This window comes from Copidosoma floridanum, unplaced genomic scaffold (assembly GCF_036245765.1).
Source record: "Copidosoma floridanum isolate Cflo_tuat_1 unplaced genomic scaffold, Cflo_Japanese_pri ptg000019l, whole genome shotgun sequence".
Taxonomy (NCBI): domain Eukaryota; kingdom Metazoa; phylum Arthropoda; class Insecta; order Hymenoptera; family Encyrtidae; genus Copidosoma; species Copidosoma floridanum.
The window spans coordinates 7,056,242-7,080,757 of record NW_028321896.1 but is presented as its reverse complement, the minus strand read 5'-3'; the positions used below and the strand labels follow the sequence as shown (position 1 = coordinate 7,080,757).

Genomic DNA, 24,516 nt, shown 5'->3' with positions numbered 1-24,516 from the left:
TACTTTAAAGTTCAGTACTCATAACTTTTTTGAGATGGTCAATATTCACTATTTCTACTCGTTAAAGTTTCACTATTTGAAATAGTTGGTAAAATTGTTAGTATACCACTAAATACAATATGGATGGGTTGCACATTTATTTTCTTTCAAGTTGAAATCGTTTATTGGATTACGTACTGACTAATATTAGAATGAAAATTTATATCGACTGAGTGCGAATAAAAGACCTTCATTTTTTTATTGTTTTGCCAGTGAAAGCCTTATTTATTTATGCAAACAGTAAAATTTTCACTAAGTCTAATTTAGAGAGATAGGTTCAATATGTTTAAAAATACTCATCATTGAAAATTATTTAAGTCATGACTTGGCGTTGCCGTAGGTCCCATTAGTACTAATCTGATGACGTAGAAACGTAATTCTATTGTGTATGTAAGCGCACACACACACATACACATGCGTAAATAAGACACGAATTTCGTATAAATAGCGTGATTGAAACCGACATAGAACGAGACATATTGCAGTCTTAAAAATGTTGTTTGTTAACTACGTCATTTTTTGTGAAACAAAAAAATAGTATTTTTATATTATGCAAAACGTTGTGTTGTGATGATTGCTATTATGCAATCCAAAATTGGAATGAAGAAAACTAACCAATTAATATAATTACTAAAAATTAAAATACTTAAATTATGTACAAGAAATTTTAATTAATATTGAATAACTATTAACGGTAAATTTATTCATAAGAAACAAGGACTCAATGTAAATAAAAAATATGAAAATTCATATCAAAATAAGCAAATGTACGTATAAATATTTAATACTATTAAAAAAGAGTAATACATACATTAAAATGTTTTAATAACTTTTATAGCCAAGACTATTTTTATTTATAATTTTTGTACGTTACATAGATTTCTGGTATTCAATCATGTGTAAGTATTATTCAAATAAATAGTAAGTGTAACATCAATAGAACTTTATACGTGCTGATCAGTTTAATTTGGTATCATCTATAAATGAGCATAACCAATAGCTTTCAAAGTACATTATAATATTTGCTTTCGTACTGATCAAACAATTATAAGATTTTATAAGATACGCTAATTATTTCCAAACATTGGAACAAATTGTCATGATACTCATATTTTGAGGCATGACTACTGTCTTATAAATAATATTTACCCATTTTTATACATAATAAATATAAATAATAATTAATATACATTCGCCACAAAAAATATTAAATATTTACGCATTGGCTGAATTTACTCATCCAGTTGAAATTGAATAAGTATCATTAAATATGTATTAATTGAGCCTGCAATCTGGAAATTAATTTCTTCTTTGAAATAATTTATTAATAATGGTATACATTCACAGAAAAAACTTAGAAATATAAGATCTCTAAACTTTGGTGTTTTAAGTTTACAATAAAATTTGAGATGTATTACTTAGCAATACAGAAACTCAAATATTTTTGAGTTGTATTGTATTCAAAATTTTTATCTTTCACTAAGTGTGAGGTAAAAAGCCTAAGCCATTATAACAAGTTGAGCTCCACGCTTTAGAGTGTGATATAGCAGGTTTTTAAACAATAGAAATAGTTTTTATTACGAAGTGAGAGCTATGATGCCTCAAGACAAATCTAATGAGGGTTTGATGTAATATATTTTCTCTTTACTACAATAAAGTTTGAGGTCCCATATTTCCAAATTTATTTGTACAAATACATAATACATTAATCTATTAACAACATACGGCCATCAACAACGAGTTGTCAACTGTAAATAGTCCATATAATGAGAACTGCATGTCATGATGTAGCAAATACTTTAAGAACTTGTTAACCTAGCATAGTAAAAAATAATATAATTAATTTTGTGTAAGGAAAAAAAAAATAAATTCAACAGATAGCTCTTACTCGATTAGCGATTGCTAGGTCATTAAAGTTATGTAAATCTACTAGCCATTTATTTAAAATTCTTACGCCAATTTGGCTCTAAAAATGTGTAAAAAATTATTAAAATGGAATACTTTAACAAACGTTTATGTATTAGAATTATTACTTCAAAAATAAGTTCCGTCGCACTTTGGGTAAAAATTGTTAGATTAACGACGGCGAGAATTAACGAGAAAATAGCATGAGAATGTTGCAATAAACTCGTATGTAAACCAACTTGTTTTATTATCACTGGAGTCACAGAATAATAGGCAAAGTATATAAATGCAACATATTTGTAGAATATGCTGAATAACAATGGCTGAGCATAAAAATCCAACAAGTCTCGGGACAATTCACTAAGTGACAGATGCAAATAATGTAAATTAGAAATCTCGTCGATTACTATTAAATTATGTGGGAAGTCGTTGATGTTATCGTGACGAGTGGCCGCCATGTGTCTGCGCTTCTTTGACATTCGAGAGAAACTCTCGTTAATAAATTCAAACATGCACTTGATCAACTTTAATGCACAACTGTATTGAGTGAAAGTATGATTTAATATCATGGCACAGAAGCTTATAATAGTAGAAAATGTAAGGAATTTGTAACTTTTTTCACGATGATGAACATAAAAAGCACAAAGTAAAAAGATCCATAGAGTATAGTTTACATAAAAAATTGGTAACATGGCACGCACCACACAAATTTTTTCACAATTTTCCAAATTCATCGTTAAGCAAAGTTCAAAAAGTTCTACAAATCTATTAACTATTATGGTCACTTTTTTGTAATACCTACAAAACCAAAATAATATCAGAATAGCTAGAAAAATAAACAATATTGTGCGTAGCATTTCTATTGCAATTTCGGATACAGATTTAGTCTTTAAATTTTGAAATCTATCGGAGTATGTTAAATAATTAAAAACTATTATAAAACATATTAAAACTACATTATACATTATACCAGCCCATGAATGAGTAAAATACAATTTAAATGTGTTATTCTTTCCTAAAGTTATATTGAGTTTCATAGTAGCAAGTCCAAACGTTTTGAACACATAGTAAATTGTTTTTATGAAAAACACTTGACTCATCATATTGCACTATCAATAATTTAAACTTTATCTGGCAAATCAAGTTGTAACTAATTATTATAAATTTAGTGATCAAAGCATTACATACGTATGTTACAATTAGTATACACTAGATGTGTTAACCACAAGTAATAAATGAGCAAACAATTTGCTCGCCCAAACACCTTATATCTTTTTTTGAACTAGCAATTTAAAGATTCTACCGAAAGATTATTGGAATGAAAAAAATTTTAATTACATTATCTTAATAACAATGAAAGTTGTGTGTGACGGTACATGCATATAAGTATATGCGTGTTATAGAAAAAAATTAACTCTCTTAACTTAATAGCTTACTTCAAAAATACCACTAAACAATTGTTTGAATAAGGGGAAAGAAGTTTTTTTTTTTTTTTTGCTATTTTGAATCGTTTTAGAGATTTGGAGCACGCGTTTGAGTTTTTGAAAAAAAAAGTAAGATAATATATTTTTATTTATGTATATATTATACTTACTTGATACTATAATAAAGAACTACCATTTTTTTTATACATGTGGATGAAAAACCAAGTTTTTTTATACTTTCAATGAGTTGTGAAATCTGGAGTGTCATTCAATTTTTTAGAGAAAACAGAAATATGAGAGAAAAAAAAAAAAAAATAAAATCAAATGATAATCAAAATGAAAATTTTATTTAAAAAGTAATTATATGATCCCCGATCGAGGGCACGTTCAAACTATGTTTTAAGTGATTTTACTTGAAATTAGATTAAGCAACATTATATATCATTATTTATAATAAAAAGAACTGAATAAACAAAACAGATTCTTAAATGAATTATGTTTAATTTCACACTCAAATGACAACAGTACGTATAATCACAATAATACATGTTATGTGAGATACACGCCAATAATCATACCACTTATTATTGAATGCAATAAAAAAAATTAGGTCAGTATATACTAAGTAGAGACATTTTATTAGATATGTTCTTGACTGTTATACTTATAATTAAAAATGTTATCTTGCATTACAAATTTTAATAATGGTTATAAACTGTATCGTGATAAGTATTTCATCAATCATTTTAATTAATCGTGGTGCATAATGGGCTTGAATAATAAATAACATGCTTTTTCATTTATATGTAGTTTTTACGCATCGATTAAATTTAGTCATCCAGTTGAAATTGAATTAATATAACTAAGTAGGTACTGATTGAACCTGCAATCTAAACACGTATTTTCTCTTTAAAAATCATTTGCCAGTAATAATTAATACAAAAAGAGACTTTAAAATATAAGAGCTCTAAACTTTATAGCTTAAAGCTTATAATAAAATGAAATACAATACTTGAAAAGCTTACTGCTACTAGCCCAACTTAGTATTAAAAAAACATAAAAATTGTTAATGTGTATTGTTTTCAAGATTCTTATTTCACATTAAACCAAGAGTCTCAGTTTTTAATAAAAATTATTTGTCAATAAAAGGCTATTAAATAAAGATCCTCAAAAAGGAATCTGCTGTCTCATAGTATTTTTGTGGATTCCTGATAAATATCAAAGATTTTTTTTTTTAATGTAAGATTAATCAAATTATTACAACTTTGTGTCAGTCTTGTTACAGAAACACTGTAGATTTAAGATATTCGAGCTTTGATATTTATTTTTTGAGACGCACAATACTTTAAATCATAAGAGACTGACGTAACGAGTACGAGGAGGATACTCTTTCTAAACAATTTTAAGCTCTTATATTCTTGGATTTCTTCATGTGTACATAACACATACATAATAAATTCAATTGATGTAAATAATGTTGACTATTACATCAAGTATAATTAATTAATATATTATTATATTTAATAGAAATAATTAAAAAATTACATACGGCCATCAACAACGAGTTGTCAACTGTGAATAGTCCATATAATGAGAACTGCATGTCATGATGTAGCAAATACTTTAAAAACTCGTTCACCTAGTAAAGCTCAGATTGATGATGTTTTTATAAAATGGGGAAAAATATGAAAACGAATTGATAGCTCTTACTCTATTAGCAATTGTCTGGTCACGAAAAGCCTGTAGATCAGTTAACCATTTATTCAATATTCTTAAAACAACTTGACTCTAAAAATTTATTTATATATAAATATATATAAAAGGAAAAAAATAACAAAAACTTTTGTTGTATGAAAATACCATTACCTCAAAAATAACTTCCGTCACACTTTGGGTGAAAATTATTAAATTAATGACGGCGAGAAGCAGCGAGGAAATAAAATGCCAATGTTCCAATAAACTCGTTGTTAAACTCACTTTCCTAACTATTATTACAGTTATGGAGTAGTAAGCAAAGTAAACAATTACAACATATTTATAAATAATGCCAAGTAATATTGGCTGAGCATAGAAATCCAACAAGTCTCGGGACAATTCACAAAGTGACAGATGCAAATAATGTAAATTAGAAATCTCGTCGATTACTACTAAATTATGTGGGAAGTCGTTGATGTTATCGTGACGAGTGGCCGCCATGTGTCTGCGCTTCTTTGACATTCGAGAGAAACTCTCGTTAATAAATTCAAACATGCACTTGATCAACTTTAATGCACAACTGTATTGAGTGAAAATATGATTTAATACGATGGCACAGAAAATGATGATGGAACTAGGTATGTGGAAATCATAACTTTTTTGGCGATTGTGAACAGAGAATGTACCTAACGATATGATCAACAACGTGTAGTTTATGGAAAAAAGTAGCAACACATAACGCACGAAACTTGATTTTTTATAATCTCCCGAATCACTCATGAAGCAAAATTCATACAGTACTACAATTCTATTGGCTAATGTTGTTATTTTTCTGTGATACCTACAAAACCAAAATAATATCAGAATAGCTAGAAAAATAAACAGTATTATGCGTAGAATGCCAATAATGATTTCAGAAACAGCTTGACTCTTTAAATTTAGTAATTTACGAGAGTACGCAATGTAATCGACAAACATGATGAAACATATTAGAACTACATTATAAATTTTACCAACCCTCGAATCGGTAAAATATAATCTACACGTGTCATTCCTATCTAATGTTACATGGAGTTTCATAGTAGCGAGTCCAAAAGTTTTGAAGACATAATAAATTGTTTTTATTAAAAACACTTTTCTTATCATATTCCTAAAGCGATACTTTTACTGGATTACTACGCTGTAGAAAATATGAATATTTGGATAAATGCAATGTTAAAACGCTCTACGATTCTACATGATGTAGTTTGTATCAATGAATTGACCGTGATTGATAAAAGAACGAATAGTACATACGCAAAAGAAAAATTTTTATCCTTCTTTCTTTTAATTTGGTAATGCATAGATTTCACTAAAAGATTATAGCAAATGAAATATTAACTGAAACGTTATTGTAATGACACGTATTTTTGGACTAGTGTAAAATTTAAAAGGCATTTGTAGTAATACGTAATAGTTTCGGACTACAATAAGCTAATATTAAAGTTTATTAATCGATAGGCAGAACATTGTATGGCTGGACACTTTTCTAAGAAAGCTTGTCTATTTTTTACTGAAAAACCCTCTTGAAATTTTTTTCGTAAAATTAATAGTGAATTACGTCTATGGTTCCCTCCTTCTATTGGTCAGTAATATAATTGGAAAAAAAAAATGTGGAGCCATTATTTCACGGATCATAATTTACTTTACGTATTGTCTTGTGTCTTAATTCGTAGAGAGGAGGGAATGAACTGATGCTATAATTAACCATGTAAATTCGAAAAAACTCAAGAATAGCAACCAGAAATAATTGTTACGTTGGAAAATTTTTTTGTCGTTTATTATACGGGTGTTAAAACAGAATATTTATATTTCTTAACTTTTCAAAGAGTTATAATATAAGTAATACTCTAATAATACATGTGACATTGTTAATCTGGCTAAATCAAATATCTTTTATAGAAAAAAAAGGTTTTTCCGTAACTATTTATTCGATCAAAATATACTGGTAAGTTGACTTTAAGAAGTATAAGAAAACCCAGTATTGCAAGGAGACGATTCAATAAAAAACGTTAGTCAATAAATGTAAAATTTTTTCTGTACCTGCAATAATCTCATATTTCCAGGAAAAATTATTTCAACTCGTGGATTACTTCAACTACTAATTTAGTTATTTATTTTTTTATTCATAGGCAGCTGAATACGCATACAAATTTTTAAAGTAATGAGTAACATGGATTGTTAAAAAAATTACAAAATAGTCATAATTATAAGCATATCAATAATTTTTCTACAAAGAATATGAATCGTGTTATCACGTAGGTGCTTAAATAATTATCAGAAAAAAATTCAAATGGTCACTTGTATGGTTAAGATCTAAATAATATAAATTAATCATTTGACAAAAAGCAAGGAGAAAGATCAAAAACTGGGCACACTTAATGGGATACGAAAATAGCAATTATCATACAGATGTCCTACTTAATAACTACGTTTCATCAACAGCACAAATGATGATGAGGAAAATGGCAATATCTATAAATTAACCAACTATAGAATAAACATGTTCTAGAAATTAATCAAACCATGATCCATTGTTGTTTTGATGATAAATTTTCCCTTAGTTTATTCGTGTAACATTAGACAACTTTAAATGACAGCTGCCGTGATAAAGAAAGTTTAAGGTGAAAGTTATCACGAGTACTTATTCATTATTTTCATTGAGTTATTAGTGACCCATACTTATTAAGACTTCTGTAGTAAACGGCATACCCGAGGAATAAAAAAATATAATTTTTAGTGTACACCTAAGGATGTATGTAAAGGTCAAAAACTTATACCTATAATACTGGGATAATCTAAATTTTAAAGAAAAATAACCACAGTTACAAGGAAGCTAAGAACTGTGACAGACGCCTTATTTTTATAAAAATACTGTTTTCTCTGTAAAGTTATCTTCTACTTCTCATGTCTTTTAGAACTTTAATTGTTTTAGTAGCTTTTTCTAATAATTCAGAATCTTCAACATCTAATACATCTAAAATTCGATCTAAAGCTGCATTTGTAGCAGAGGCATTCCATAAATCATAAGAATGGCCGTTGTCAAGGACATCCAGAGTCAAAAATTTTAGTTTGAAACTTAATCTTTTTTGTTTACGCTCAGGAAGATGAAGCTTCAGAATAGGTATTGAATCAGAAAAGCCACGAACTAATGATTTAAATTTATTAAATTGTCTGAGCCGACATGATAATAATACTATTCTTGGGGCATCAAACCTAAAAATAAAAGAAACAAACTATTGTAGCAGTTATAAAAATCATATTTTAGGACAAAACTTGTGTCAGTTTGTATACTTACTGAATTCCTTGGTGGGCTACCAGAACAATACGACCGTTTAAGGACTGTAAATACTTTAGAAATAGCTTGAAAGCACGTGCTGCTGACACCGCATTGACACGTTCGTTTCTGTAATGTAAGCACCCATCAACAGTATGAAACCCCAATATCATATTTTTTATAGGCTTGCGAGGACGTATATATGCTTGAAACTTATTGCTCTTGTCATTGTATCTAGTACGAGCTGCAATCTGTTGAAGTAATGTTGATTAATTGGAAATTTGGGCTAAGGCAATGGCTGTAAATAAATGTACCTGCAGCAAGTCATCTTCAAGTGTGAATCCAGAAGTTTTCAAGTCAAATAAAACTACTTCGTGATCATAAAAACGGTCAACCTCTGATAAACCAGTTCCAGATGAGTAACTCATTTTTAATAAACACTAAACATATCATTATATGTTATTCATATTCGCTAACTTGAAATTTTTACGCTTACGCTTGTAGCTTAATAAACTAATAATTTAAACTTAGATGTTTGAAAAAAAAGTTACTTGTGTTAAATACTTAGGACATACAATAGTAACAAAACATGCACCTATAAGCAATTAATTGCAGTAAAATACTGACATTGCAATGTGAAATAAATGCATAAACAAACCGTTTTGTATCTCATCTAATGGTGAAAGATATTTGTACCATTAATTATAATGTTAAAAAGAAATTCACACTTTTTTACCTTAGCAATCTTAAATTAATATTTAAAAACTTAGTAACTATCCAAATAAACGGTGAACTACATGACAAGACGAGTACAAACATGAATAAAAATAACGTTATTCCTACTCACATGTATCATGTACCTTTGTAAATTAAGATTTGCTAGACCCTTAGGACACAACCCTTATCAGCTCAACAATGAATTCTTGTTTTTCTTTCAGGAAATAAGTACTTGGGTAACTTTTAATAACAAGTCCCTAACGAGCTTGGAAAAACGGGCGTGTAGGTTTGTAGGTTAAGGTATTCGGCACTGCCGCTTTGCCGCTGTGATGATTTAAGGGTCCATTTTTATGGTCACTATTTTCCAGCGTTCAAAGTAGGTACCTATAGTTGTCCAGTTTCAGAAACTCAAGGTACACTTTCACGTGACGTAAGACTTGTAAGTGCGTCACACAAAGTGTTGGTGGCACTGCTGTCCGCCTTTTACGAGTCGTACGCCCGTATGTTTATAATTAATGTAAAAGCGAATTATTACAACTTACTGAAAAATTACATAACGTTTCAAATAACTGCTGTTATATCAGAACCGTACACGCTTCCACGGGAAAACGCATACTTACACTCACAGAAGCTGAGAAACAGTAGTGACGTATATATATATATATATATATATATATATATATATATATATATATTTATACGTATATTACTATATTGTATTGTTCCATGCCCCGATCGTTTAAAACAAAATGTATTTGAATATTTCAACTTAATTAAATCTTTTTTCAAGTACTGAAATCTATTTTTATTTTTTTTAGCATATTAGTGTATTATTATAGATTATTCATCCTCGAAATGTGAAAACTATAATATCAAAGTTACATTGCTCATTTTAAATTGCGCACTTTTTATCGAGTTATTGTTTAGAATATACACTTGCATAAATGGGCATTTAAGTTGAGGATAAGCCCTATTTTTGAATTTCAAATATTTCAAAATTTATATGATTAAATATTTTTGTCGTAATATTGCGTCAATGTTGTAAATAATTTTTACTCGTACATATACAGATCAATTATTCATTTATTTAATTTTGTGTGAAATACATTAACAAATTATTAAACTATGAAAAAATACAGTGTATTTTTCAAGTTGTCAAAAAAATCATTACAAAATAGCTAACGTAGCATCGAATAGCAATTAATTTAGTAGCAATTAATTTGCTACACTAAAAAAAATAGTACAAAACGTGTACCAAAATGAAAAATAAAATAAAATATTTTGAGGTAACTATTGACTAAATGTAAAAATTAAAGTCAATATAATAGTATCAGACGCATAAGTACATGCATAAATAAGACCAGCATATTTTGTGATACCAAAGTTTGTATAAATTTGATACATAAGTACATTTCGTTAAGAAAATATTAAAGATGACAAGAAGCGAGAGGGTACGCCAAAATGTATATCTTTATTTCAGATCTACTCTTGCAGTAAAATCTTATTACTCATGAATTTAGTAGTCAAAATTCTTGCAAAGCATGTTATCAATACATACATAAAACTTAAAAAAGATTTAACAAAAAAGGTAAAGTTGTCTGTCATCTCTGTATAATCATGTGAAAGCCATCAGCAATCAGCAAAGTTTAAATAAGTGGTCTCAATTAAACGTTTACTCGTTACAAAATACAAGCTTTGATCATACAGAATGTGCCTACTAGTGAATTTTCAATAACCCAAGTAACTACCTTCCACTTGGTATCGTATAAAAAAAAGGCTTTTACTTAATGTTTAACAATCAACATTTTATGAATGTATAAAAATATGCGCTCGTGAGGTATAGTTATGCTACACTTATTATGGTTGCTGTAGCTTAGAAAACTTGTATAGTTTTACAAGTGAAAAACTTTTTACTTTGGGTGAAACCCCATTATTAATACAAAAAATATAAACCAGGTCATGAGGGATATTTTATGATTTATCGAATATTTAAATATTCTGAATTAAAAATCTAATACTTTTAAACAAATGTAACTGTAATCAGAAAAAATTAGGGTTTTTGCGACTTATGAAGTATTTTTTCATTATAATACATCATCTCGGAATCTACATGTCATGAAAAACGTGCATCGTTCTCTTAGAGTTGTTTAATATATAATAATCTTTAATTCCTAAAACATTAAAAATTCTAACTAAAGCTGCATTAGTACTAGTGGCGTTGCATGTATCGTATCCATTTCCGTTTGAAAGAAGATCCATGGCCAAAGATTTTACTTGGAAACATTGTCCATTTCTTCTACGCTGTGGCAGATGATGTCTTGTGATAGATAGAGAATCGGAAAAACTATGTACTACAGCTGCAAATTCGTTTAACAAGTCAAACCGCCATACTTGTCTCAGAATTCTGGGAGCATCGAATCTAAAAATTAATAATCAAGCTATCATAACGGTAATGCGATACATTAGGGTAAAACTTGTGTTAATTTATATACTTACTGAATTCCTTGGTGTGCCACTAAAACAACACTAGTATTTAAAGACTGCAAATACTTTACAAACAGCTTTACAGCACGCGCTATTGATACTGTGTTAAGTCTTTGATTTTTGAAATACAAGTCTCCTTTAGTAGTATAAAATCCAAATTCTACATTTTTTACGGGATACCGTGGCCTTACATACACATTAAACTTGTTAACCTTATCGTATCTCGTACAAGCAGCAATCTATTGAAAAGAAAAAAGTTCTTCAAATATTTTAAAAGCCTTTAATAAAATTAAAATTTAAGTTAATACAAAAACTTTATTTTAAAAAATTAATTTACTTACTTGAAGTATGTCATTGTCTGGTCGGAGGCCAGAAGTTTTTAAATCGAAAAAAACCACTGTATAATTGAAATAGTCTGACTCAGAGTCTGACTGAAAGTCTGACTCTGATGAATAATACATTGATGATCTATACATATTTCATAAACACTAGAAAAAAATATTTATATGCTGAACTTGTATTATTACATTGAGGTTGTGCGTAGAACTTTTTTGACACCTAGGAAAAGCACTTACACGCCTAAGTAGCTTAAAAAATAGTTGTAATTTTAATGATTAAAACAAGTTTACTATTTTTTCAACGTATTAAATAATAAGTTGCAGAAAAAATAGTTTCAAACAACACGAATATATTTTTTTTTTTTTATAATTTAGTATCGAAAGTCTGCCCTGATGGTGCTACTTTGGTAACGACACATAAATTATAATTTTTATTAAAATTACAACTTTTATCTCAACTTTTTATTATTGATATCAACAACATTAAATTACTTCATAGTGCATTGAAGTTGTTCTTCTAGGTCTCATGAAAGTTTTGTGCAAACCCCTAAAATACATGTACTCATACACATAAGTAGATTTTTTTATTTTAGTAGAGAACACATAAAGCTATAGCAATGACTTGAAAAATTGCTAGGAAGCTTATTATTTATTTAAAAAATTAGCTTCAAACATTATTATTCAACCAATACAGACATCATGCCGTAAAACGGTTTAAGTAAAAAACAGTGTGCTTAAGAATAAGACATGTTATTTTTTTTTTTTTTAGTAGAAAGAGTTAATGATGTTAACATGAAGTACGAGATGCATTAATTAACCATCTTAAAAAATATATTTCGTTAGTTCTGAGAATCGTTTCAACAGGTTCGTTACAAATACTGGATTAATGAAACACGTAAAAGACAATGTGTGACAAGTTAGATAAGTGATTTTATAATATTTATCTCCCAAAAAGCCCTGAAACTTGTTGTTTATTAGTGAATTAGTGTACTGGTCAATGCAGTGAATGATTATTTAGATGTCCAGAAGATGTACCTATGTAATCAAAGTTAATTAAAGTCAATGAGTTTATTAAACCAAAAAACATATTGACAGCCTGACCCTAACGCCACACTTTGCATTTGCTTATGCTACAAAATTTACATTAAAAAAAAAAGTTTACTGTAGTCCTAAATTTGGACTCATGCATTATGATAAATAAATTATCATTACATTTTTGCAAATATAAAGACTTGTCTAATAAACTAAGTTTAATGAATTTAAGCTTTGAAATCTTTATCTATTAAGCATATTAATTATTATAATTTAAGCACGTGCTACTGAATGAATTTCTTTCAGGCATGTTTTTCAAATTTATTTCTCATACAAAAACATAGTCCTACGAACTTGACCCATTTGCATGAAAAAAATTTAATTTTTTGGGCTAAAATTATTGGGATTTGCCCCATGGAGCTCTTTGTCGCCATTTATGATTGGTGGCACTGTTTCTAAATTCAGCATTTACTTGAATAAAAATTTAAATAAGCAGGACATACACGCTAACACAGACCAATATAAAATTTCTATTGGAACTCAGTTGAGGCATCATTACTATATAATACCCCCAATATGAATCGACATAAAATTGTTTTAAAAGCTACAAGAGTACATAAGGCTCTCGGACATTAGTCTTATATACCTATCTCCTATGATAAAGATAAAAGTGTGAAGCTACTAAAGTTACTTAGATGGAAAGGTATACGATTTATGAGCCTACTTAAAAAAGTGTGAGAGAATATGCATGAATTGAGGCAATGATTATGCACAAATTAGTAAACAAGTATGGTGTAAACTGCAAGAGACAAAAAAAGTCATGCAAGCAGACGTATTCTTAAACTATAATTCTAAAAAATTCTTGCACTTACCCAATTATCTCTATGTGCTGTTGACGGCTTCTTTGATGGCTATATATACGTACAACGAAAATCCTTGTCAGCTCAATTCAAGTACAGGTATCCTCTGGTTTGTTTTTTACAGCAGAACTTTCGAAACAGAAAATTTGGCAAAATGGCGATGGAGAAATATATACACACATACACAAATGTGTAACTGATTGATACTTGATACGCTACTTACTTCCTCTGTAAAAGTACCAGACACCCGCGCTGCAATCAGAGCAGAACTCTAAATATATATTTGAAATATTTTATACTTAAATGTATGAAAAAAAGGCAATTTTACAAATAAAGACATTATCAATCTCCATAAAGTATATATTTTTAACCATAAGTCGTTCGATAACTGCACATATTTACCTGTCTTTACGAATCTTCTGTATCATGCGGACATTCAATTCGAACGTACGTCGTTCGATGCTTAACTGACGGAAACTGAGAGCCGAGAGCTAACAAAGACCAATAAATGTAGGTGCACGTATGACGATGTATACGATTGGAAAAAATGAGAATTGCCCTCTTCCTCTCGCTCAACATGCATGTATATCTATAAGTCTATAGTTCCCAGTGGGCCAAAACATTTGCGAGAGGGATGAGTCAGGTCTTAACACTTTAAACAGTTTAAACTGCTTGTTTTGCGCGTTGCGGTTGCGGCCGCTTGGCAGATTCACTGGGTTCACACTTGCACAATCGTCGCAGTATAGTATAAATCTATAAGTACTACGCCATCGACGGAAGAGGGGGGGGGGTACAGGACCGAAGTAAACGGCCGTTGTCGTAAGTCGTATAAGTAGGTAGTACCTACTTAGGTACTCAGAATGACGGGACAACTGCTGAACTGCAACACCGACAGCGGCGACCTGGCGACTACACTAAACTTACACTCTACAGTATTTATACCAACACTATAATAATTGGCGTACACACGTTCTTCAATTTTTGGGAGCGTATCATATACTTAAGCGGCTGTATCGACATTCGACGCTCTATCCGAATCCGAGGTGTCAACTGTCATTAGCTCTGTCTCTTTCACTCCTGTGGCTTAGAACAGCCGATTTTTTACGCAAGTTGAACGATTAACATGCCGACGCATTCGACTCGGGTTCTCGGATAGCCGTCGGAGACGGACGTCTGGTGGGCAGCTCAGATGCCGCAAACCGTCGGCGGATGGAAAACTGAGAGAATCGTCGGCGGGTGTCGGCACTGTCGGCGGGTGGGTATACTTATGAGGCGAATCGTCGGCGGGTGGGCAGTTCAGGTGCAGCGAGCCATCACTTACAGCTCACTATAAGTTTATTCAAACCCCTTTCGGTTCGGTCCGGTTCTCTTAGCAAAGTATACCTATATATATATAGCGAACCAAACAGAATAACAGGTGTATTTTGTTAAGAGAACCGGACCGAATCAAAAGAGACTTAAACAAATATTATGTAATAAAGATTATATATATACTATTACATATGTTGCGTTTCCAACCCGTTAATTAACAATAATATTGTATAATACCACATAATGGCTCTATCGGTAGCGTGCCTGCCATACAGATCTTGATAGCCGGGGTTCACATCCCACCCTGGACAAAAATTTTCATTGAAACATACTTACGATTTTTTTTAGAAATAGGATTAAATTTTGAGCCTTAATGAACCTACCAATTTATACATCATTGCTTCACCTACTTTCTTTTTTGTGAAATTTTCTGATTATTTAATGTAAATTTATTTTCATTTTCATACAACATCGGTCAGTTACACAAATTTTAGTGGTATACGTTTGGAAATCTTGAAGCATGAATTTATTAACTGTGCAAATATTATTTTTACAAATTCATGACATAAAAAAAAATGTTTATTAATTTCCGTACTTGACTAGAAATACACTTTATTTTGAGGTACAGAGTTACATTTTTAATGATCCAGGAAGTTAAATACAAATTGAAATCGTGTACGTGTGTATTCGTAAATATTTGGTCCCATTAGATAAAAGCTCGTACAATATTTATTGAATAAATAACATAATTAAATAGATTAATGGTTTGAAGTGGTATAAAAAATTTATTTTCATATTTGTTTTTTATTCGCTCATTTGAAACTGAATAAGTATAACCAAGTATGTCGTCACAGATCCTGCAATCTGAAATCATTTAGATTATAATATATTAGGTAAAAAAAAAAGTTATTGATGGTTAAAAGTTAATTACGTACAGCCATCAAAAGAGAGTTGTCAACGGTAAAAAGCCCATAAATTGAAAATTTCAAATTCTGATGTAACAAATAATTCAAAAAGTTTCTCAACTGACACACATATGTAAATACAACGTAAAATTAATATTTAAAAATTTTTCATTACATGAATAAATATTTTACCTTATCAGCTGTTGGCTGATCACGAGGATCTAACAGGTCAGCCAACCACTTATTAACGATTTTGCCACTTGCTTTACTCTGTGAAAAAAAAGAGTTGATGTTTATAAAGTAAAAATATGTAAGGATATATATTATGTTATACATACCTCTGAAATCACAGCCGTTACAGATTTTGTCAAGGTCACCGTGTTGATGACAACGTGCAGGAGTGAGCCCAAATAGTGCAAATGTTTGATTATCGGTACGTTGGCTTGAATTTTCGACACTACGAACGGACTTACAGCGAAATAAGCAGCATGTATGATCGAGATGTAGACGCTCAAAAGACACAACATCATGGGTTGGGCGTAGAAATTCGACAAGTTCTCGGAAACCTCGCAAACCGACAAGTGCAGATAGTGCAGTCGTGAAATTTTACTCAATAACGTTTTCCTGCAATTATTACTGTCCGCTTTGTTTCGAATGACCCGAATCGCCAACGCGTATCCTTGTTGCTTCGACATGTGAAGAAAATTCGTATTTATGAATCGAAACAAATTTTTTATCATGGTTAACATGACGCTGTATTGCAGTAGAGCATTAATTATCACGAGAGAACAGAAAATAACGTTTACGTAAAATAGAATAACTTTGCAGTGATTGTTTTTCACTTGATGTGTGGAGAACAGAAAAATACATGGCAAAGTATTTGCAACGACGATTTTGATGATTTGACGAAATAATTTAATATCATCGTACGCTTTGGGATTGATTGACTTGGAAATTTTGTACAACTCGACGATTTTGTTGGCGATCTCTGCTAATTTTTTCCTGCCAACGACAAACCTCGTAATGACAATAACGGCATTGAAAACGTAAGTTACGTTTAATGACACATCGATAACTTTTTCGTGCGCAACTTTGTAATCGGCAATTTCAAACGCATCCGAGAGTATTACACAGTTAGCTATTAAAATATAACTCAGTAGTAGTAAATTGTAAATTGCAGTTTTCCAGGATTGTGTGAAGTGTAATTCAAATTTGTTGTTGTTTGTTTCTTTAATGATATTTAACTTAATAGTACCAAGTCCGAAAATTTTGAAAACAAAGTAAATAATTTTGATGGAAATAACTTTATTTGCCGTATTTTGTTGTACACTGAAGTTCATTGTTTGATATAGTTTACAAGCAAGCCTACTGATTTATTGACGTGACCTTTTTTTAATAGTACTCGAATTTTCGCAAAAAAAAAAAAAAAAAAAAAAAAAGAAACTATTACTTTGTCCGCGTATTTTTTGCAAGATGAGTAGTACTTGGTGCAACTGATATTAGAGCCGAATGTCAACTTTTTTACGTAAAATCTTGTACAATGAATAAATGATATCATTTGTACTCAGGTGATTAAAAATGATTTTATCGTGCAATAAAATTTTTGTACCTGCAAGTATGCGTATTACAATAATTAAATGTGCGTGTCCTTGATAAAATCATCGATATTTTAACGTATAATTTACAAGCGTATTAGAAAAGAACTTCTCTACGGTGGCTTAATTATGGGCTTTTTTCTGATTCTGCATTTGCACGTTCCTATATTCCGCGTATATACGTATATTTTATATGAAACTATAGACCAAGAACTGAGGCCGAAGGATGGTAAAAATTTTAACCAGCCGCCACTCTTACCAGAATTGAGGAACCTTATGATTCGTGGAGATCCGAAATATTTCGGTCATATTTTATAGTGGTGAAGAGTTATGTGGTAATTATAGTAGTGCCGAATGGTCTTTTTTTTTCTTTTTTTTTTATTGACTAGCCCCGCAACTTACACCAATAGATAGAAAATAAAAAGTTGTCTACTGTAAGTGCCATTTGCGGCAAGATTAGAATGCATCTTGTACCCGAAAATCGACCTCCAAAAATATAGATATTGTATTCTTATCTATGTTATCTAGAATACCTTATCTATTACCTTAGATGAGTATTATAGATAAGATCGGGTAGGGAGTCTGTATTTTGGAAAATCGATTTTTGGGTACAAGATGCATTCTAACCTTGTCGAAAATGGCACTTCCTGGTGACAACTTTTTATTTTCTATCAATTCGTGTAAATTGCGGCTAGTCAATAAAAAAAAAAAAAGACCATTCGGCACTACTATAATTACCACATAACTCTTCACCACTATGAAATATGACCAAAATATTTAGGATCTCCGCGAATCATAAGGTTCCTCAATTCTGGTGAGAGTGGCGGCTGGTTAAAATTTTTACCATCCTTCGGCCTCAGCTCTTGGTCTACTATGAACGCATTCTCCATCCTAACTTAGAGGTTATCCAGTTTCGCAATTTATTTAGCTTTTTTCGTAATTAGAGCCAAAAAAAATGTTATATTCTATTTTAATGGAAAGAGCTAATTTTTTGCCTTTTAACTCAACAATAATAAAGTTGGTAGGTATTGGCGAATAATTGTAGTTTGGTTTGGATATTTGCTCACCCACACTATACTCCGTTGCGTCTCACTTACGCATTTTACCGGCCGTGACATGTATACATATATAGTTTCTGTGCACCATTGTTATTCAGATTCACTAACTCCCGCCATTATACGCATTCACACATGTTCAATAAAAAACGCGTAAGTAAGTATCGTGAAATCGTTCTATTTCGAGTAACACAAATAATAACAAATACTTAATTACCCTTACCTACTAACTCGATGTTTCTGATTTTATTTTTTTTAAAGAATCAGCTGGCTGATAAATTAGTTGTAAATAACCAAGATTGAACATGCGATTACTGTGGAAAATTCGTTCGTTCGTTTAACGTCGAATGCTGGCATTGTTGCATAAGTAAGTATACGTAGCCCATTCTTTGAAGCAACGTAGTTGTTGGGTGTACTCAGCTGTTGTTACATAAATGTTTTGTCTTTCACGAAATCAGATGATGATAAATGGTCCATATTTGACTCTGTTGGTGTAAATATCCATGAATTTCCATACATACTGAAGGTATGAGACACTAAGAAAAACAGGATCTCGAGAATTGTGGGTAAGTTTTTTCAAAATTAAAGGGCGAAGTCCTTTTACATGACGTACTTATAAGTACTAAAGTCAAACTTTCAGTCGTGCTCGATTTTAAAGGTGAATGCATGAACATAGATGTACAAAAAAAGTATATGCAAGATATACTGAGAAAATACTCACTCTAGTTAACATTACAAATAACCCCTCGAGTACTCATTGATTTCTCTCATACCAAACTGTATTTGACAAGTTTACGTTGAGAACTGTATTTTATGGTGACCTTTTATTCTTTGATAAATAAAACTAAGAATTTGCAATATACCTACTAATTTTAATTAAATTAAGCCCATGATTCGGTTTTATAATTTTTTTTTTTTTTTTTTTCTATATAAATGTTTATTATACATTGCTTTTCAGATGTGTAAACATTTTTAAAGACATTCGACATTAGTTAATAACTTCCTACACTATGACGTGCCTATTAGATATGGATAGAAATTATTCCAAACTGGCGCAATTAAAACATAAATTTTCTGCTGAAAATGTATCTGTAAATGATGTAAAGACGTTTCTCAAGACTGGCTTGGATGTAAACTATACTTTGCCATTCAATTATCAAAATCAGCATCCTGCAGACCAATATTCAGGTAATACAGCATTACACTTTGCTGTAATGATTCTAAAAGCCAAGGATCGTAATCCCATTTTGAAGCTGCTTATTACTCAAGGTGCTAATTTCATGTGCCAAAACCGCAACGGCTTTACTCCATTGCGTTTAGCTTTCGAAATACACAAAACATCGAAAATGTTGGGAGACAACAAGAATACCTTAAATATTTTACTATCTGCTCACCTTAATTTTAATATTGTGGTGAATCCACGTTGTCCTAATGGAATATCTCACTTGCACATTGCGTGTGTGTCGAACAATTTTGACCTTGTGGAGTTTTTTTTAAAAGCTGGTGAACCAATCAATGAAGCTATTAATGCTGATTCGCCCATCTACCCTGGGTACACGCTTTTACACTTGGCAATGGGTAATGAAGACAAAAAAATGGTTCAATTACTTTTGCAACATGGTGCTGACCCTTATCGCTTAAATGCCAAAGGAATGAGTCCTATGCATCTAATCATAGAAAAGCATATCAATGATACTGCGTTAACTGGAAAATTGTGTGACAAGAAACTCGTGGGCAACGAAAATATACTAAATTTATTAAGCCCTGTTGAAAATAGCATAAACCTGTCAGATTGTGTTGGCTTGTCTCTATTTCATATATACTGTATGAAGAAACACAGCTTTAAGGCTGAAGAGTGGGAAATTTTTTTTATGAATGGCATTGATCTTACTTTAACTGTAAATTTTGACTCTCCAATATGTCCTGGCTATACAGCACTACACTTTGCTGCCAATTGCAATTTCCAAACAGTGATGCTACTCTTAGAAAGAGGAGCCGATCTTCTGGCCAAAGATACATATGGTGTTACTCCATTTGATTTGTGTCTTAAAAGGTTTAGGCCTTCCGATATAGGTGTCATTTTACAAACCCAGAACCAACTGAAATCTGTTAGATTTCAAAATAACGAATTTTTATCTGATGTTTTGGCTAACTTTGACTCCGTGTCAAAGTTGGAAGAGTACCTGAAAACTGTGAATGTGAATAATGCTATTCTCATGAATTCATGTTTTTGGCCAGGTTTTACATACCTGCATTTGGCCGTGATATTTTCACCAGGCATGGACAGATTTAGAATCGGCATGTGTTTGAAATACGGTGCCGACATCACTATTCAAGACGCTAACAGCATGACTGCTCTACATCTTGCATTTCGTATGAACAGAAAAAGATGCGTCACTGACATTCTGGCATACCACGGCAATGTTGCTGTCAATCCAGTGGATAATAACAGTTTATCTCACTTTCACATATCTTGCACGGCCAATAGTATGACCATACCTAAACTGTTTTTGGCCCATGGTCAAGATCCCAATCTACCCACACAAGCGGATTCATCTTTGCAATTCATTCTGAGCCTGAATAGAATGAGCGAAGCAACAATACCTCCTGGCTCGACAGCTCTTCACATTGCAGTAACTACAGAGGCAAAAGGATTCATCAAAGTGCTCATTAATCATGGTGCTGATCCCAATATCGTTGACGCTAATGGCTTCACTTGGGTGCACCGAGCATTCGTGAGTGAGAAATTTGACAAGTTCAAATCACTACTATGGTTTCCAAATAAAGAACCTACAAGAAATCTTGTAGCACCAGGAGGACTGTCTTATCTACATATTGCCTGTTATGCTGATAATTTGACAGCAGTCGAAAAACTGCTATCCCTTACAGCTAATATCAACGAACCATTAAACAGTGATTTAATGAGGTACACAAAAACTCTCCCCGAATCCATATGCATAGGAGACACACCGCTTCATTTGGCTGTCAAAGCATCGTCTGAGACGATAGTCAGCTTGCTCTTAAAGCATGGTGCAAGCATAGAAGCAAAAAATGCCAAAGGCATGAATCCCCTACATGTCGCCCTACTGATGTCAAGTAGTCAACCACTAATCAAATATTTAGCTATGGAATTCGACCACAAGAGCACATGGATTGACGATAGCACTGGCTTGACGCGATTACATGTCGCATGTGCCCTGGATGACGTTATTTTTATAAAGAGTTTACTGGATTATGGAGAAGATATTCACAGTCGAATGAATCAAAACTCACCGTTATGGGCCAATTATACTCCGCTCAACGTTCTAATAAGGAATGGATACCCAGAGAATGATCACGCAGTCAAATTATTGCTTGAATACTACTTGAAAAAATATGAATATTCTATTCAAATCGACCAAGGTCTACATGGTAACGTATCTCTAAGAACTTTAATTTTTCATTTTTCTTACGTCTTTCTACATATTTTTGATTCTTACGTTCTTAACAGCAATTTTTATATTACATGGTGCACTCATTTTACTCGTTATTGCTTCTTTTGCTTTCATATTTCTACATTTATTATTTTTAGTGTAATTGTCTATAAACAATGTATTATTTTTAGAATTACGTTATTTCTTGAGTATTTTTTTACTAATTATTTGAACACTATTTATATATAGGATTGGCCAAACGTCAAAAGATGTCTCATCCGTTACAAAATCAGTATCTCTTTGTCAACGTTGAAGGACTTTCAGCTTTCCATGTTAGCTGTATGGGAAATGACATTAGTATCATTCAAAAGTTTTTACAGTATGGTGCCGATATTAATTTGCCCAAAGATTACTTTTCTTCCTCTGATGCTGGTTTTACTCCGCTACATTTTGCGGTGGAGCATGGCAGAAAAAATGTGATAGAAATTTTGTCGAGATACGGTGCTAACTTTTATCTTGAAAACTCAAATGGCCATAATCCCATATTTTTAGCTGTTCTCAAGTGTTTAAGCTCGATTGAAACATTTACCAGGTATGTCAATGATAGACCATATCATATTTATCTGTTCGATAATAATAATGATAACAATATATGCAAAATTACGTTAAATTTTGAAAAACATTTGTACATATTAATCAATTGGTAACAATTTAATAACTAGTTTACTTTCAAAAAATAATGAAAAATTCCATTTATATTGTTAAATATTTAAATTTTCGTGAACTAATTTTATTAGCAGATTATTCTAAAAGAAGAACTAAAGTTCTGTGTAAAATACTTTGTGAATTAATGTTGCTTTTTTCTTCTTTTTTCCTGTTGCAGTGGATACGAAGTTGATCTTAGTATGAAGAACTCATTTGGACAGTCAATCATGGACGTATTTCTTGAAAATAAAACCGCTACGAGTACTGATTTATTGAACCTTTTGAGACGAGGAGCTGCGAGAAATATAGAATTTTCTACCAAGTTTCGTCTTTTGAAAAGGATATTCCAATATCTTTCAGGCTCCACTCTTAAACAAGCTGTTGAAAATATTCCAAAATTAGCCAATGTTGATGGCAATCGTCGCAATGTCATTCACCATCTTGTTTTGCCTTTCGAGTATGATTACACGGAAATAAAAACAACTGAATTTATCCGTAATGTCGAGTTGTTGTTAATAAATGGATGTGAACTCGATCTTCAAGACAAACACGGTAAACTGTTACTTTTAATAAATTAAAAGATCTAATAGTACCTAACGTAAAGTTTAAATAACGATTTTCTATAAAAAGTTTAAAATATTTTATGTGATCTTTATTTTATTCCAATAGGAAGAACGCCTCTTCATTACTCGGTGCTTTCGTCAAAGCCTAAAAAAATAGAGTCGCTTTTATTGATAGGTGCAGATATAAATGTTATTGATATCAATGGAGAAACCCCATACATGTATTGTTTCAAAGTTGGCAACTATGTGCCAGAAGAAGTATGTGAACTATTTCATAACTACGTGGACAAAATTAAAGCTGCTGGCTTATATCTTCATCCTCTAAATGAAAAGTGTTATAAGACAAACGCCCTTATATGTAAGAGAGCCATATATGAGGGAATGTTGGAAAAAATGAACATAAAAGTTAGCTCATTTCATACCGTACGTTACCTTCTAACAGAAAAAGTAGTCATGACTTTCATTCAAAAAACTTATAATGAGCGTCAACTAATACTCAAATGTCTGGAATATGAAATTTTACACAAACAATTTCCAATGTGGTCACCACTGTTCAAACTGCAGCACAGGAAAATTTTGCAAAAATTGAAGCAACTTGAACCTGTGACCCAAGCTATGTTGAATCTTGTAAATCCGTACCTGACTGAGAAGTGTATGAAATCTATTCTTGCTCAATTAAATGAAGAAGATTGGAAAAATTTGATATGTGCTAGTAAAATGAAATAATCATTTACTTTTTAGAGTAAAGTAAAAATTGTTTCATACATTTTTTTATTTTTTATAAGTTTTAAAGTATCACTACTTTTATTTTGTAATATCAGTAATTTGTGAAAAGTTCAAAACTTTTTTTATACAATTAATTGTTTTTCTTCACTAAAATTATTAAACAACGTTTTTTACCATTTTAAAAAATGTATTCTAAAATACTTTGATAATATCTACAGCTATTAAAGTGAAAGAGTCAAGAATATTAAAAATATTCTATTTTAGATGTGAAAATTGTTTATTTAATAAATGTAAAGTCCATTTGTTATGCGAGTATTTGTAAAACAGTGAATTGTCTAGAAAAAAAAATTAGTAGTAGATATGGTGTAAGTAGTTTAAATGTAAATAATTTAACAAGTGTAATTTTTTTCTGCTGTGAAAAAAAATATCACAT

The 24,516-nt window shown here is 31.0% G+C and overlaps 4 protein-coding genes and 1 long non-coding RNA gene across 6 annotated transcripts; 1 reads left to right on the top strand and 4 right to left on the bottom strand.

Moving 5' to 3' along the window:
* Nucleotides 1-1,271: 1,271 nt before the first annotated feature.
* Nucleotides 1,272-3,047, bottom strand: LOC149374524 (uncharacterized). Its single transcript, XM_089592528.1, has 5 exons — nucleotides 2,938-3,047; nucleotides 2,184-2,481; nucleotides 1,928-2,005; nucleotides 1,765-1,845; nucleotides 1,272-1,331 (listed from the first exon to the last, which is right to left on the bottom strand). The coding sequence occupies exons 1-5, from the start codon at nucleotides 3,045-3,047 to the stop codon at nucleotides 1,272-1,274; spliced, it is 627 nt and encodes a 208-aa protein (XP_089448654.1).
* Nucleotides 3,048-7,993: 4,946 nt separating this feature from the next.
* LOC149374523 (uncharacterized) lies at nucleotides 7,994-9,411 on the bottom strand. Its single transcript, XM_089592527.1, has 4 exons — nucleotides 9,227-9,411; nucleotides 8,694-8,819; nucleotides 8,401-8,630; nucleotides 7,994-8,318 (listed from the first exon to the last, which is right to left on the bottom strand). Exons 1-4 carry the CDS (start codon nucleotides 9,233-9,235, stop codon nucleotides 7,994-7,996), a joined length of 690 nt encoding a protein of 229 aa, XP_089448653.1. The 5' UTR covers nucleotides 9,236-9,411.
* A 977-nt stretch (nucleotides 9,412-10,388) lies between these two features.
* LOC149374522 (uncharacterized) lies at nucleotides 10,389-14,573 on the bottom strand. 2 transcript variants are annotated; one of them, XR_016293083.1, is made up of 6 exons: nucleotides 14,213-14,573; nucleotides 14,034-14,081; nucleotides 13,823-13,939; nucleotides 11,922-12,068; nucleotides 11,593-11,819; nucleotides 10,389-11,515 (listed from the first exon to the last, which is right to left on the bottom strand). It is a non-coding gene; the product is annotated as an uncharacterized LOC149374522 (long non-coding RNA). The 2 variants fall into 2 exon arrangements; XR_016293082.1 differs by having other exon boundaries at nucleotides 14,034-14,062; nucleotides 14,213-14,572.
* Nucleotides 14,574-15,925: 1,352 nt separating this feature from the next.
* On the bottom strand, nucleotides 15,926-16,721 carry LOC149374521 (uncharacterized). The gene is made up of 3 exons (XM_089592526.1): nucleotides 16,365-16,721; nucleotides 16,219-16,296; nucleotides 15,926-15,985 (listed from the first exon to the last, which is right to left on the bottom strand). Exons 1-3 carry the CDS (start codon nucleotides 16,719-16,721, stop codon nucleotides 15,926-15,928), a joined length of 495 nt encoding a protein of 164 aa, XP_089448652.1.
* Nucleotides 16,722-19,686: 2,965 nt separating this feature from the next.
* On the top strand, nucleotides 19,687-24,083 carry LOC106635754 (uncharacterized). Its single transcript, XM_089592525.1, has 4 exons — nucleotides 19,687-22,087; nucleotides 22,339-22,681; nucleotides 22,973-23,346; nucleotides 23,464-24,083. The coding sequence occupies exons 1-4, from the start codon at nucleotides 19,687-19,689 to the stop codon at nucleotides 24,081-24,083; spliced, it is 3,738 nt and encodes a 1,245-aa protein (XP_089448651.1).
* Nucleotides 24,084-24,516: the final 433 nt, after the last annotated feature.

What these genes read in the sequence shown, in the direction of transcription:
- LOC149374521 (XM_089592526.1), bottom strand. Translation starts at nt 16,721, where the DNA reads ATGTCGAAGCAACAAGGATACGCGTTGGCGATTCGGGTCATTCGAAAC. An exon ending in TAACGGCTGTGATTTCAGAG is followed by an intron (nt 16,297 to 16,364) that starts GTATGTATAACA and finishes TTTTTTTCACAG; the next exon opens with AGTAAAGCAAGTGGCAAAAT. An exon ending in ATCAGCCAACAGCTGATAAG is followed by an intron (nt 15,986 to 16,218) that starts GTAAAATATTTA and finishes AAATGATTTCAG; the next exon opens with ATTGCAGGATCTGTGACGAC.
- LOC149374523 (XM_089592527.1), bottom strand. An exon ending in TTGAAGATGACTTGCTGCAG is followed by an intron (nt 8,631 to 8,693) that starts GTACATTTATTT and finishes TTACTTCAACAG; the next exon opens with ATTGCAGCTCGTACTAGATA. An exon ending in GTAGCCCACCAAGGAATTCA is followed by an intron (nt 8,319 to 8,400) that starts GTAAGTATACAA and finishes TTTTATTTTTAG; the next exon opens with GTTTGATGCCCCAAGAATAG.
- LOC106635754 (XM_089592525.1), top strand. Translation starts at nt 19,687, where the DNA reads ATGACGTGCCTATTAGATATGGATAGAAATTATTCCAAACTGGCGCAA. An exon ending in TCGATTGAAACATTTACCAG is followed by an intron (nt 22,682 to 22,972) that starts GTATGTCAATGA and finishes TTCCTGTTGCAG; the next exon opens with TGGATACGAAGTTGATCTTA. An exon ending in CGATCTTCAAGACAAACACG is followed by an intron (nt 23,347 to 23,463) that starts GTAAACTGTTAC and finishes TTATTCCAATAG; the next exon opens with GAAGAACGCCTCTTCATTAC.
- LOC149374524 (XM_089592528.1), bottom strand. Translation starts at nt 3,047, where the DNA reads ATGATGAGTCAAGTGTTTTTCATAAAAACAATTTACTATGTGTTCAAA. An exon ending in ACCTAGCAATCGCTAATCGA is followed by an intron (nt 1,846 to 1,927) that starts GTAAGAGCTATC and finishes TAGGTTAACAAG; the next exon opens with TTCTTAAAGTATTTGCTACA. An exon ending in ACAACTCGTTGTTGATGGCC is followed by an intron (nt 1,332 to 1,764) that starts GTATGTTGTTAA and finishes ATTAATTTCCAG; the next exon opens with ATTGCAGGCTCAATTAATAC.